Below are 15,181 nucleotides of genomic sequence, written 5' to 3'. Positions count from 1 at the left end.
TAAAATAACCTACTAAAATAAAAAATAAAATCATATCATATCATATCATATATCATATCACATCATATCATATCATATCATATCATATCATATATCATATCATATCATATCATATCATATCATATCGCTAACATTGGTTTATGAATACTTTCTTCAAAACGAACTTCCAACATTATTGGAAGAGATTCCTTTGGCTACAAGGATGGGTATGTTCTTCCAGCATGACGGAGCTCCTGCACATACTAATCGTCAGGTGATAAATCATCTAAACCTAACATTCCCCGGAAGATGGATCGGCAGATATGGTCACGTTTCTTGGCCACCAAGGTCCCCGGACCTTACCCCTTTAGATTTTTACCTGTGGGAATGGTTGAAAGTCGAAGTCTACAAAGAAAAAGTAAACACAAGAGCCGATTTAATCGTTCGGATTATGAATAATGCTGCCCTCATAAGAGAACGCCAAGACGACCTCAAAAGAGCTACATGGTGTTGTCTAGAGAAGTCGAAAGTGCATTGAAGTCGTTGGTGGAATTTATGGAAATCAACTTTGAACGTAATCATTTGCCTTTGCTTAAGACCTTCTTGGATTACATTCTAACAGCTGTATCTATGTACCCTATAAAAATTGAACACATGTTTATAGTAACTTTTTTACTCAGAACAGTCCATACTATCGCTCCCTAAAATATCTAAAATATTTGAAGAGTTCGCGGGAAAAACGATGAATGTCACAATTTTGCTAAGGTTGATGTCATTATCTAATTCATTGGATCACTAGAAAATTTAATGTTGTTCTTATGAAAAATGGTAAAAAGGAGAATTATCACCACGAATACAGTAATCCTTTCCTTTATTTTCTATAGAAACAGCACTACATCTTGCAGTTATAGACTCAATTAGATCATTATCTAATCCTTAACAGAAATGTGACAGTCATAGTTTTTCCCGCGAACTCTTCATTTACTATTCCTTCTGAAACACCATATACAGAGTGTATCTAAATTGGTGTCAAATATTTCGGGGACGTGTTCTTAACATCAAAACAATAAAAAAAAGTTAATAAGAACATGGGTCTGAAAACCATTCGTTAGGGAGTTATTAAAGGATTTGTCCCTTCATTGACCGCTGATTGTTTGATGGTTTTTTGTTTGTTTGTATTTTGTTGAGCAAAGAAATCAGAAGAAAATGTATTCTGTGAGTGAACAGAACGAAATGATTTGCATCATTTAATTGGAGATGTGCTTCTGGACGTCATCCAACGAATGTGTTTTAACATGATGCTGCTCCATCTCATTTCAGTCTGATAGTTCGTAATTTTTTTAATGATCGATTTCCCCAAAGATGTATTGGTCGAAGGGGATTCATTGCATGGCCTGCTCGATCGCCTGATTTGAATCCAATAGATTTCTTCGTCTGGGGACAATGAAGTCCTTGGTTTATGCGACTCCTGAACTTAATGTTGATATTCTGAGAGCGTATCCAAACTGGATTTCACGAAATACGAAACACTCCAGGAATTTTCAACAGAGCACGCCAGAGCATGTAACGCAGGTTTAGGGGATACATCGAATCAGGAGGAAGCCACTCCGAGCAATTTTTGTAACATTAAATTTTGTCTTGTAACTCTGAAATAAATTATTTTGAGACCAATGTTCATATGAACTTTTTGTAATGTTTTGGTGTTAGGAACATGTCCTCGAAATATTTGACACCAATTTAGATGTGTGTGTGTGTGTGTGTGTGTGTATATATAATATCCCGAAGTGATATAGTGTTAAAAGTTATGTAATCAAGAGTATAAATTTCTTTGCACAATTGTGTTGTCATCTAGCGTCAAAATAAACTCAGGGATATAGAAGTCATCGGATTAATGGTGGGCGCGGGACAATTCGTATCATTCTGTCATAAATTTGGAGTCCCAACAACAAAATAAGGACATTTCTATGGTAGCTTTGAAGGGTTCTCTGCAGGTTTTACGGCGACACTTGTACTTCAATTCAAATTACAGTTGAATTGTCTCATTTTTTATTTTACTGCGAATTTTCATGATTGTAAAACATTATCTACTGTAAATTTCAGTTTATTGCGAACAAATTTCTTGTAAGACATTTTTAATATCACACCTTAAATGCTACTGTTTAACATTATTTGTCTTTGGCAACCTCACAAAGTCGAGGAAGATTAGATATTATTATTGCGAAAATCCCTAACACTAGTGTAACCTGGCGAATTAACTAATTCAAGAACCAAGATACTTGTCGGAGCTAAACAGTTTCAAATCTCAAGTACAGTGGGCTTATAGTAGAGATGGGTAAAAAATAACACAACAGTTATTTTGGAACTGTTCCGGTCTCGGAACTGTTGCAAAAATGAACAGTAGGTCGGAACCTCCTGTTCCGAAATAACAGTGTTCCGACTCCGAGCTGCTCACTTGCCAACTGTTGCGGCCTCGCAGTACCGCGTGGCACAAGGTATGTTCCGACTCCCTCGGAACTGTTGCAAAAATGAACAGTAGGTCGGAACCTCCTGTTCCGAAACAACAGTGTTCCGACTCCGAGCTGCTCACTTGCCCAGCTGTTGCGGGCTCGCAGTACCGCGTTGCACAAGGTATGTTCCGACTCCGAGATAACAGTCGGAACGTCGGAGCTTGTTCCGATGAACCAACGACAGCTGCAGTTACACTGTACTTGAAACTCTCACGTGGTTGGAGGGGGGCGCATGGACATTGAAATCCTTGCGGTGGCGCGAACTTTAATATCAACATTTGTAAGACTGGCCAATCATCTGTAATGTTATAGTAAGTATTCAATAATCTGTAATATTGATTCCCGCTTTATGGTTTATTTCACCATTAGTTGACTAATTCTGTTTTATAAACATTCTACAAAGTCATAAAGTACGCATACTATTATTAATTAATTGATCAGCTGATTCTATACAAAGGTTAAAGTCGTAAATGGTAATGAGTGGTTTAGTTACAATGTCTGTATGTCGTTTGTTGAGGTTAAGTCTGACAAGCACAAGTTTTTGTGCTATCTTCTCTGTTATCAAAGAACGACAAAAATGTTGTAGCATTATTTGTTGGAAACTACCCATATAAGTACTGATTTGGAGAGCGAGGTTTAATGCGAAGTTTAAATTACACTTTGGTAAAGATGCGATTCCAACATTTTACTAACCCACTGCGGGGTTTCCAGGTTTCAGTACTGCCAATATATATCTTTTTTATTTATGAAATTGTAATATTTATTATTATTATTATTATTGTTATTATTATTATTATTATTATTATTATTATTATTATTATTATAACTGTGCATTAAGAAAAGTAAAATTAAAAATTAATGATTTGTTTTTTTTTATTATGTAATAGAACAGAAATTACATACCATATGTTTTAAATGTTATGTTATTTTTTTTTACTTGGCTACCATGTCTTTATAACTTTATGTACGAAAACAAAGTGTTGTATTCTGTCCTTGTAGTCAACAGCTGTGTAATTACTAACATTAAGCTTTTGAGTTCTGTCCGCATGCACAGCAATTTTCCAAAATCGATTCGAATGTGCATTGCAGTGCCATCTATAGATAAGAATGTGTACTATGTCATGCCTATGAGTGCTCCAGTGTGAGCTGCATGGTGAAGAGGGAGGGTACTGTACCGTTCGTTTGAACGACTCAACGACTCCGACTCATCACCACTGGTGACTGTTATTTCGGAACTGTTATTTGGAACATAGTATTTTTTCGGAACCGGAACAGTCGGAACTGTTCCGGGAAAAGAACAACTTCGCCCATCACTAGCTTATAGCTCACTGGTCAAGTAGCGAAAGCAGAGTCGCCAATTCAACGGTTTTCCCGCCAGATTCGGCTGTTTTCTTTGTTCAAAATGTATGAAATTTGTACTGCTGATATAGGGATCTAGCGGCTATTTTTAACACTTACAGCGCCAAAATAATCTCACTTTATATTGGCAATATTCCCGATCACGTATATATGATCAGGGTGATATAGAAATTTAGGGCTTCTGCAGTGTTTTACAGCGGGTTTTTAAGAATCCTATTGGCTATACTGAGCGAATGTCATTTAGAGTATTTTTGTTTTGATAAGGCCCTAGGATAAGGCTTAGCTTAGTCATTCTCATTGTGAATAATTTTGGGAGATAACACGTGCTTATGAGTCGATGGTAAGCGGTAAGCGTGTGCATGACTAATGTAGTGATATAATGCTATAAAGGTAGAAATAGGTGTTACAAATACGTTCAAATAGACGTACATTAAATTTATAGACTGCATTTCACAGACAACATAGTGCAGGTATGTAATTGTCATTCAGTGATAGAAGTGATAATAGTTTATATAAATGCAAATTCCTAAAACAGTCTTTTGTGGTCGTATAAGCAAGGCATAACAGAAGCCTAACCTAATGAAACCTAACCTGTCATAGATTTGTATATGCAAGATGTATGCTCAAAGTACGAAGGGAACTACCTCAGCGCTAGTTTAGCCGTTGTTTCTTTCGTAACATTTCTTGTGTACGTAGTGGATGTGGATATGGCAACAAAATGGTTAACTGTTCCACATACAAATATTCCTTCGTTTACATAAGTATTCATGACAGTTTCTGACCTCTTTTGTGCATCCCCTTGCCACACTAATCAACATTTTGAGGACTAAACGTATTTTTGTCTCTTTTGTAGTAATCAGCAGTAGTCAACAGAATGGCAGCAATGAATTCTGCAGTTGCATGGGCAGATCTTTACTCAGTATTAAAAAAGAATCACGATGAAGCTTTCTTTATGATAGATAAAGCAATAAAATTGGAAGAAGAAGGGAAACAGAATGAAGTACGTAAGTTTGTGAAACAATGTGAATGTAACATTATTTTGATTACGGCAAAGATGATGGGGAGACACGTCACTAGAGCATAGATTTATATGGAAGATGCAAATTGCATATAAGATTTTCTAACATACAATAAATTAATTAAGGACATAAAAGTGTATGAATCAGTCATGTTCACCAATTCTTTGCATAATCCATTAGTGATTTTTCTCTTTATACACAGGTCATATAGCCTATACTCTTCATGATCTGGCTCATAAAAATATACTCGTATTGTTTTGAGTAATTTTTGTTAAAAGTCATGGATTGCTATCTGATAATGCACATCATGTTTCTTAATTCGATTTTAGTCAGTTACAGTTTATCATAGTGTCCATTCCATGTAATTCTAGCTAGACTTTGCTCTCACCTTCCTTCGACATTCTTGAACATGCACGCCATCCAGCGGCATTAATAGGTAATGGACGTATCGATGTCGTAACAATATGTCCTAAAATAGTAAATTATCTAGTTATAATAGTATTTTGTTTCGGAAGTTTCCTAGTACCCGGTACTCGTTACATAAGCTGTTAAGTCAGCTATTGTATAATCATAAAATATGTATATTTTCCCTGGACCAAAAATATATTACAAACTGACTAGAATCACATCTAGTAACAAACTATTAAAATTCTTTTCAGAAAGGAGCTATTGTGTAAACATAAGAAGGACCTATTTAACGAGTACCGGGTACTAGGAAACTACCTTTGTTTCTTGTCTGAATAATTTAAATTTGTGCAGAAATTGAGACTGAACTGTTGCACATTTATATTAGTTTGGTAACCTTGGTTTTTATTAACATTTCATGTTATGTTTTCTATTGTGATTACATAATGCTAAATACTCTGCTCATACATTTTGTTCAGGCATTTGCTAAGTACGAGAATGGTTTGCTTCTGTTAGACAAAGCTTTGAGCATTCCTCTGGAGTGCCCGCCTGAGCCTGATGACACCTGGGAAAGAGCTTGTGTTATGGTCCAGAAGATGAAGAAAACCAGGTTTGTGCATTAACAATCTCACAATGAAAAGCAACTGATATGATTGTAATGTAATAATGTGAAAAAGTAATAAGTAGAGGTACAGTAACAATTTTTTTTTCGATAGGTTATATTTTCAAGTTTTCATTGTGGTATTCATATGGCAGGTGGCATAATGGTGACTCAACTTCTGAAAGTCAAATATATGCATTTGTTTTATGAATTAATTTGTCCCTGTGAGGGAAACTGATGAATACTGTAATCGCCACAAAATCTCTTAACACTTGAGGACATGAAAATGGCTGTGCTGCTGTTTAGCTAGAAACAATAGTCTGTATATCACTCCGTTACAAATCATTGTCAACAATCCATTGATATTCATGGTAGTCATTTTGAACATTTAACCAACACAAGAAAAAGTAAATGTTTGTTTAGTTCATTAATAAATTGAATACATTAATTTGGGAGAGACTGTACTAGCATATACTTTACAACGACAATAAATTAATCAGGAATGTGCAACAAAGTCAGCAACATTTATTGTTCTTGGTGAATGTTACTTATGTCCCACCCACTAAAGGAGACATAGGCCACTTTTACACTAATCCTAAACATCTTGCCGGGATAATAAAAACCTAAACTAACCTAAGTGCGTCGGTGTCTATTCCAAAATCGGCGGAAGTCGCTCAACGCTCCTTTAACCAATATTCGTTCAGTGGGCAGTGGATACTCTACATTGACCACCATTTGTACTAAATGAGTTGTGTTCACTATATTCCAATGTATTTTACTTTCTTTTTTTTCTATTATGGTATTATTTTCATGTTGTTTAGTGTCGATCTTATTATGCTATTATTATTTTTTTTTTTTGTAATATGTTAGTATTCTGTTCTTAAACTTTTTGTTAAATTTTAACTGCTTGTATACTTTGTGACCTGGTAGAGTGTAAGAGAAGGCCCTATGGCCTTAACTCTGCCAGTATAAATAAAGAATTATTATTATTGTTATTATTATTATTATTATTATTATTATTATTATTATTATTATTATTGTTTCAAAAGTTCATACCCTGACACAGATACTAAACTAGGATTATTCTGAAACAATCTTCATTTCTCAACATAATCCTCTCTGAGATTCACACACTTGGTCCACCGGTGCTGCAATGCTGCTGTACCCTCCTTGTACACCTATTCTCTGAGGTCTGAAAAAAAGAAAGTCTTCTGCTGCTGCGATAACCTGTTAATTTGACGAAAATTTCTTTCCAGCCAAGTGAGTTTTGAGCTTTGGGAAAAGAAAGAAGTCTGGTGAGTAGGGGGGAATGTGGCAGCAATTCGAACCGTAGTTCGTGTAGTTCAGCAACTGTGATTGCAGACGTGTGAGCAGGCAAGGTACATTGTCGTGATGAAACAACACTTCATTCTTGGTCATACCCAGACTTTCCCCTTTCAGCAGCTGCAGTGGATCTGAATAACATTCCCTGTTATTGTTCTCCCCTTTGCTAGACGGTGCCGTGACTTTCTCGGCCAATTGAACAGCTTTTTCTTTCTTTGGAGGCAAAGAATCGCAGTGCTTTCAGTGTTTCAACTGCTGTTTTGTCTCCGGTATGTAGTAGTGGATTCAGTTTCATCAGTGGCCACAAACCACCTCAAAAAATCGGGTGTATTTCTCTCGAATCGAACAAGGCAGTCCCTCGAAATTTGACATTGAATATGTTGTTGTTGTTTTCTAATGCCAGACGTTTGACAGTAAAGTCATTTGACCTCTTGCACTCCAATATTTTTCAAAGATATTATCATGGTCAGCCACTGAAGCACAGATTTTGAGGTGTTCCGAATCCATTTCTTGTTTTGAAAATGGCAAGTTATAGCTGATTTAAGTGAACACCATATTTTAACGTTTTGGTGGCTACTTCATTCACACACAACCCCCAGAATGTCTGGAGGACCACACCTGCTGTTGGTCGATGGGTCCATTGGACCTAGCTGGGAGTTCTTGTTGATTACCAGCTTTCCCTCCTTAAGCCACTGGAGGACGATTTTAGTGCCACAGCAGGTCAGCACTAGGAACAGAAAAGTAGAAAGAGGAGGAAGGAAAGGGAAATGAACCCCTAGGCCTCGAATGCTCTAATGCCGTCGGGGTCGAAGAAAGTAAGAGTTCAGTCAGAGGACTGGATAGGAAAGGGTAAAGAGGGAATTAGGTATTGAATAGAGGAAAGCTATACCAAATTCAGTAATTAACTCATCAAGCTGACCAGTGCTAATTGATGAGTAGCCCCTCCTTTAGTTCAGCTTGTAAAATTATACTTACTAACAGCTGCACCACGGGAAGGTAGGGATGGGACATTGGGTATTTGTTCAGGTTGGTTCCTTAAGGCCTTCAATGAGAAGGATTAATGGCTCTCCCCTCTGTGTCTGACAGATACCCTTTTGCAGAATATGTTTCTGTTCTGGTGTTAACACATGTAGACGGAGACCTTGCACATGCCCAAGACATTGACTGAGATGTGGCGCACCCGTTCAGGTGAGATACGCATAACCTCGCTAATAATTTCCCGCACTTTCAGTCATCGGTCATGCAACACCATGTTGCGGATTTTTTATGATTTCACTTGTTGCTGTTGCTGGAAGTCCACTGAGTGGGTTGTCTTCCACTATCTCTCGATCAGGTTTAAATATTGCTGCCTATTTTTTCGCAGTCGAAAACGCTTGAGCTGATTCTCCCCAGTGAAGCATCCATGTCTGCTTTAATGTCTGTTAGATTCATTCCCTTTTTTATGAAATATTTAATGACAGCACGGAGCTCGATATTTTCCTTTTTTGCCAATCTGTTTGGCGCACTAACTTCAAACTAATTACACAAAATATAGTCAACAGAAAATTACTCGTATGATACACTTATTCTTAATAAAAAAAGGAAAGCAGTTCATCACTTTAGATTGTTGCTGGTCACAAAATTGTATAATTTTGGATCATGTGGATAAATAGCTTCATGTCGAGTTTAGTAGAGAATTTTAGTTTTCTGTGCTAGTTTCGTCTCACCATATACGCGAATAATACGCGCACCCTAATTTTACGAGAGAGAGAGAAAAATTCACCCCAGTTTTTCTTCGCTAAATTCCTTAAAAAATATGCGCGAATATGCAGTAAATTGTAATAGGCCTACTGTATTTCATCATAATCTCTGAAATTCAAAAGGCATTATACGAAATAATAAAACCAATAATAATTTTGAAGAAATGTATTTATTATTTCTTCTTAAGCAGTCCTCAAATTAAAATTAATGTAAAACCTGGGTACTGTCGGTGACTCAGGAAAAGACGAGAGCGGACTGAGGAGGAAGGGATGTGAACAGATAACGTACGACAACACGTCAATATTTGTAATGTAGTAAGCGGAAACATTAGATCTCCTTCTGTTCAACTCAGCTTTAATTTCCATACGCATTGTTACTCATGTTTCCTGCACAGTAATAACCTGGCTACTGGGATGCTTATCTGAGTGATGTTTATAATAATCAGCAGCGATAGTCAAGAAGTCACATTCTTTCCGCTCGTCTTCTCCTGAGTAATGGACAGTAGAATATTGTCATGTATATGCAGGAGATTGCACTATTTGCTGTATTGTTTTTAATGAACTAAACTAAAAAGAGTAATGTTTCTGATTCAGTTTACGCCACTTGTGTTACAGGAAAGAAGTGCTGTGCAGGATGGCAGATGTTCAGGTGGCACAAGAGCCACCCACTGTTGTCGCACCACCAACATACGAAGAGGCAATGTCAAGCCCCAACAGTGGCCCCTTGCTGACATACCATGATTTGGGGGTGGCACTACAGAACTTAAAAGTTGAAACTGGAGCACAAAATGCTGAAATTATTTACACACAAGAGAATGTGCGCATGTACTTCATCTCTCCTGATGGTTCTGTGAGTGCCCCTTCAGAGCCCCAGGTTTTGCAGATTGCACAGTTGGAAGGTAGGTGCAAAGCTAAATAGGCTATAAACCAGTTTTAATGATAATCTAATCTCAGATTTTTTAAACAAAGTAGACTTTCTAAAAATGCTGATCGAAGAACTCTCAGAAAAACAAGTTTCAGTAACACTCCCAAAGTGCAGTTAAGCTTATCAAGTGTGGACAGATGAATAAAAGAAGTAAGGATATAGATGTTAGATTTCACTTTCTAAGTGAAAAGTTTAATGAGAACCTATTTGCGATAAAATATTGTCCCACTCAACTCTAATAAATTGAGAGTGTATAGAGATCTTTTGACAAAACAAGGCTAACCTTTGCATATTTTAAGTATAAACTGTAAACCATTGTATAATTAAGAGTGAATGTTGCAAAGACATGACATATTCTAGATTCGACTTCAGAGCCTTCCAGTTGAAACTCGCAACTAATTTTTGGTGAACTTCCTGTAGAATGTAGATGATTTTAGCAAAATTTCAAGGTCGGTTTCGATATGAGCACATTGTTAGTTTCCTTGTAAGTATTCAAGGAAAAGTGGAGTTTCATCCTTTCTATTATTCACATGACATGACTGTTTGCCAAAACGCTTCACCAAAATTGCAATTATTTATTCACCACATATCAGAATCATCTTCAGCGATGTCCAGCCCTTTCCTCTAAACCCATTGGATAAATATGCGCTCCCTCAATACTGTGACTTCTGTGTTTATAAAGTACTGGTTTTTATTTTTTTATTTTTGTGGGCAATTATGGAAAATATTTTTTTTTATATACTAATGAAGGGTACTTTACTTTTCGTCATTCACCAGTATGATGTCAGTTGTGTAGACCAATTTATCGATAGTACAGTAGTTGCCATAGGAGGCTGGTCTTCTCCACATCTGTGATGAGATTTGTTGGGATGCCAGCACTTCCGGCAAAAACCCCTGGGCTTGCCCGACATTGGGGTACACTGAGGATCGGACCCGGGTCCACAGGAATTACGGAAGTGTTGTATGATTACTATTTTCAAGAAAAGTGTGAAAATATGCGACTGATTTGTAAAATGTGTGAATAGCTAATTTATGCATTGAAGTGCACATTAGTGAAACTCGAGTTTTGTTAGTTGCTTCTTTTATGCTTCACAACACTTCAGGCAACAAGAGACGTCATCAGGTGTCAGTGACATGGTAACCAGTGCAAAGGATGCTCTAATGTAATACCCACAGAGATATACAAAGTTGTTGTTGTTGTTTTCTAATGCCAGGCGTTTGACAATAAAGTCATTTGACCTCTTGCACTTCAATATTTTTCAAGGATATTATCATGGTCAGCCACTGAAGGACAGATTTTCAGGTGTTCCGAATCCATTCCTTGGTTTGAGTTGCACAAGGCAGTTAGGGAACTGATATATTCCAATTCTATGCAGGTGTTTGGCCAAACAATCATGGCCTGTTGCCAATCCAAATGCAGCTACAGACGATTTTCGTGGTAAATCGGGAATTAACTGTGGATTATGATGCAGAGAGTTCCATTTTTTCCCTTGAGATTGAGTTATCAAATTTTGTTTGTTGAAGTCTAATTAAGTAGATTTAATAAATCTCTTCACAGAGTAATATGTAGATTTAGTAACAGGTCTGTAAGTAGCAGTGCTGCCCTTCTTTGCTAAAGCATCCGCATTCTCTTGTGACATTTCCTGCCCTTCTGCTATTGGCAAGGTACTCTGTAGCACACAGCGCCCACTTTGTCTGCAGTTCAGAGGAGTTGCTACATTCTGTAATAGTGTAAACTAATATCTGCTTAGTTCTGGATTGAAATTGTGTGTTTTTAATGTTCCAGATGAATCCAATGGAAGGAAATGTAGGACATATCTGCAAGTTGGGAGTTGGATTTATCCATTGGTTCCTGGAGTATCACCCTGTTACCGAGAACATAATGTATTTATCTTGCCAGATCTCCTTTCTCCTGTCGAAGGTAAGCTAAGTTGTTTTATATTTTTCATGTCTGTCCATCTTTGAGAACGATTAGGGAAAACACGGAAATTTTACTGGAAGCAAGTAAAGCGATCGGTTTGAAAGTAAATCCCGAAAAGACAAAGTATATGATTATGTTTCGTAACTAGAATATTGTACGAAATGGAAACATAAAAATTGGAGATTTATCCTTCGAAGGGGTGGAGAAATTCAAATATCTTGGAGCAACAGTAACAAATATAAATGACACTGGGGAGGAAATTAAACACAGAATAAATATGGGAAATGCCTGTTATTATTCGGTTGAGAAGCTTTTATCATCCAGTCTGCTGTCAAAAAATCTGAAAGGTAGAATTTATAAAACAGTTATATTACCGGTTGTTCTGTATGGTTGTGAAACTTGGACTCTCACTTTGAGAGAGGAACATAGGTTAAGGGTGTTTGAGAATAAGGTGCTTAGGAAAATATTTGGGGCTAAGCGGGATGAAGTTACAGGAGAATGGAGAAAGTTACACAACACAGAACTGCACGCATTGTATTCTTCACCTGACATAATTAGGAACATTAAATCCAGACGTTTGAGATGGGCAGGGCATGTAGCACGTATGGGCGAATCCAGAAATGCATATAGAGTGTTAGTTGGGAGACCGGAGGGAGAAAGACCTTTGGGGAGGCCGAGACGTAGATGGGAAGATAATATTGTAATGGATTTGAGGGAGGTGGGGTATGATGATAGAGACTAGATTAATCTTGCTCAGGATAGGGACCGATGGCGGGCTTATGTGAGGGCGGCAATGAACCTTCGGGTTCCTTAAAAGCCATTTGTAAGTAAGTAAGTAAGTCCATCTTTGAGAGAAATTGTCTTGGATGTTGAATAGATTTGTTCACAGGACTGTAAAGAAAGTACTGTATTGTATTTTCTTGTGTTGAGGCAAAAAAATTAATTTCAATATTTAAGAAAAATTGCATGTCTTTAACATCTCTGATTCAGAAAGTGGATTTTGGAATACTGGTAGGTCTACCATCTCTCTCTGTGCGTGCGTGCGTGCGTGTGTGTGTGTGTGTCACTCCCCCGAAATTTGGATCATAGTAATATTGAGAGATTTGTGTGCAGCATTTGTTTGGATGTTGGTTTTAAATATGCCAACTGTTATGTTGACATTCTTCATTATTGTGTTAGATTTCGTAATAGAATTTCGAACAGTTACATAACTTTCGCAGTAGAAATGTTGTGGCTTTTGGAAAAAATGGGATTTGAAAGAAACGAACGTGAACGATTTATTGGATAAAATTCACGTGAAACAATTGAAACTCCCTCCCCCCGCCCCCCGTTTAAGAGTCTAATTGAAATGGTGGAAATGTACCTTATTTCGGGAGGGTATTCAGTTGTTGGGGTATTGCTGTAATGAGAGGACACTTTGTGTAATTGAATGAGATGATTTTTATACTAAAGATTTAACGTATTGAAACAGGACTGAGAAATTTCAAATGGTTTAATTGCAAGTATTAGTCAACTGTACACTGAAGATTATGCTGTCTACAACAAACTCAGACTCTTAGAAGGGCTTCGCCTCATTTCACAAACTTTACACTCATGCCAAAAAGATAACCTTTACGAACTTGTAGCATAAATAACTGTTTTAAAAATAAATTTCCCGAAAAATCGGTACATGATAGGGAATTTGAACTTATATTTGAATTCAGCACAGACTAATTACATAAAATTACATGTTTATATTCGAATGCAAAACAAAAAGTTGAATTATTGCCATTTAATACGAGAAAAATTCGTACCGGCACCGGGAATCGAACCCAGGACCTCTCAGCTCTGCGCGCTGAGCACTCTTTCCAACTGAGCCATGCCGGGACACGATCCACGGCACCGGCCGAACCCCTCTCGTAATGTTTTTACGGCCTTACTACCTGCATTTGAGACGATACACGTCATGTGTATATGACTTTGTGGCCATATTCAACAACAGTTTGTGACAACTGTTAACAGTTAATACATCAATATTCATTAAGTATGAGGTCTCGCCCACCTCATTGAATATTACACGTCTACTATGAAGTAGCCAATGTGTATTATTACCATTTAATACGAGAAAAATTCGTACCGGCACCGGGAATTGAACCCAGGGCCTCAACATTACGAGAGAGGTTCGGCTGGCGTCGTGGATCGTGTCCCGGCATAGCTCAGTTGGAAAGAGCACTCAGCACGCAGAGCTGAGAGGTTCTGGGTTCGATTCCCGGTGCTGGTACGAATTTTTCTCGTATTAAATGGTAATAATACACATTGGATACTTCATAGTAGACGTGTAATATTCAATGAGTTGGGCGAGACCTCATACTTAATGAATATTGATGCAAAAAGTTGAAATTAATTGTCTGCAGGATCTTACCAAATCCATATTTTTCCCAACTTGGATTCATGTATCTTACATGATATTCTGTTTTCTTTTTAGTATCAAGATGAACAAATAATAATAATAATAATAATAATAATAATTTGAAGAGTACAGGGGAAAAACAATCAGTCACAATTTTCATAAGGATGATGTCCTCTTCTAATTCAGTATATTACTGCAAAATTTATTGCTGTTCATAATGAAAAAGTAGGAAAGGGTGACTGTATCCATGGTGATAATTCTCCTTCACCAGTTTTGATAAGAAAAACACTGAAGTTTGCATTGATATACTGAATTAGATGATTACATCACCCTTATGAGAATTGTGACTCTGATTGTTTCTCCCTGTGGCTTCAATAATCTGATTCTGCTTGTTCGAACTCATATACAGGGTGGTTCTAATTAAACTGACGGTGTTCAGCATGGCACAGCACAGACTCTAATGATCGTAGGAGTGTGAAACCTCGTAAATATGCTAATTAACCATTGTGCTCGAGAATTATGCCAAAAAAATAATTAGTTCCAAGTCTCGCCACCAGGTGTAAATATGGTGCTGTAAGCAGTCAAAACGTGCAATTGTCTGTAACTCTGACGTCAGTATGTTCTTCCGGTTGCATTGCATTGTGTCAGTTCCCTATTGCAAGTGAATGTTCGTTGAAAATTTAGAAGGTTAAACTTTTCCTTGTGAAACTCAATGACTGTTAAAATGATAATGTGTACAAGGCTCGAACTCCCAACCTTCAAATCATTAAGCGAGCACTCTATTGCTACTGTATGAGTTGCAGATATAGAATTACTCCTGCTTAAACACCATAGTTCCGAAACTGCTTCAAGTGCGCATCTACAAGCGCATGCATCTTGTAACATCACTGTGACTCGAAGTGGACTTAGAATATATTTGCTGTTCACGAGTGCGGCCACTTTTTTTTTGACACCTGTACTATCTTTTAATAAAATTTCATTACATACTTCACTCTTACCCTTTCTTAAAGCATC

General features: G+C 37.2%; 1 protein-coding gene across 2 annotated transcripts in view; it reads left to right on the top strand.

Moving 5' to 3' along the window:
- The first annotated feature begins 4,067 nt into the window (after positions 1-4,067).
- spartin overlaps positions 4,068-15,181 on the top strand; it is a 33,083-nt gene continuing 21,969 nt past the window's right edge. Inside the window, exons 1-5 of one of the 2 annotated variants that reach the window (XM_069840267.1) lie at positions 4,068-4,185; positions 4,699-4,845; positions 5,749-5,879; positions 9,548-9,831; positions 11,644-11,778. In XM_069840267.1, coding sequence (XP_069696368.1) covers positions 4,720-4,845; positions 5,749-5,879; positions 9,548-9,831; positions 11,644-11,778 — 676 coding nt within the window. In that variant the 5' untranslated portion in view covers positions 4,068-4,185; positions 4,699-4,719. Of the gene's footprint in view, positions 4,316-4,698; positions 4,846-5,748; positions 5,880-9,547; positions 9,832-11,643; positions 11,779-15,181 lie in introns of both variants that reach the window. The other variant, XM_069840266.1, reaches the window with a different exon arrangement.

The sequence above is a fragment of the Periplaneta americana genome, chromosome 11 (genome assembly GCF_040183065.1).
Source record: "Periplaneta americana isolate PAMFEO1 chromosome 11, P.americana_PAMFEO1_priV1, whole genome shotgun sequence".
Taxonomy (NCBI): domain Eukaryota; kingdom Metazoa; phylum Arthropoda; class Insecta; order Blattodea; family Blattidae; genus Periplaneta; species Periplaneta americana.
This window is presented reverse-complemented; position numbering and strand designations above follow the sequence as displayed.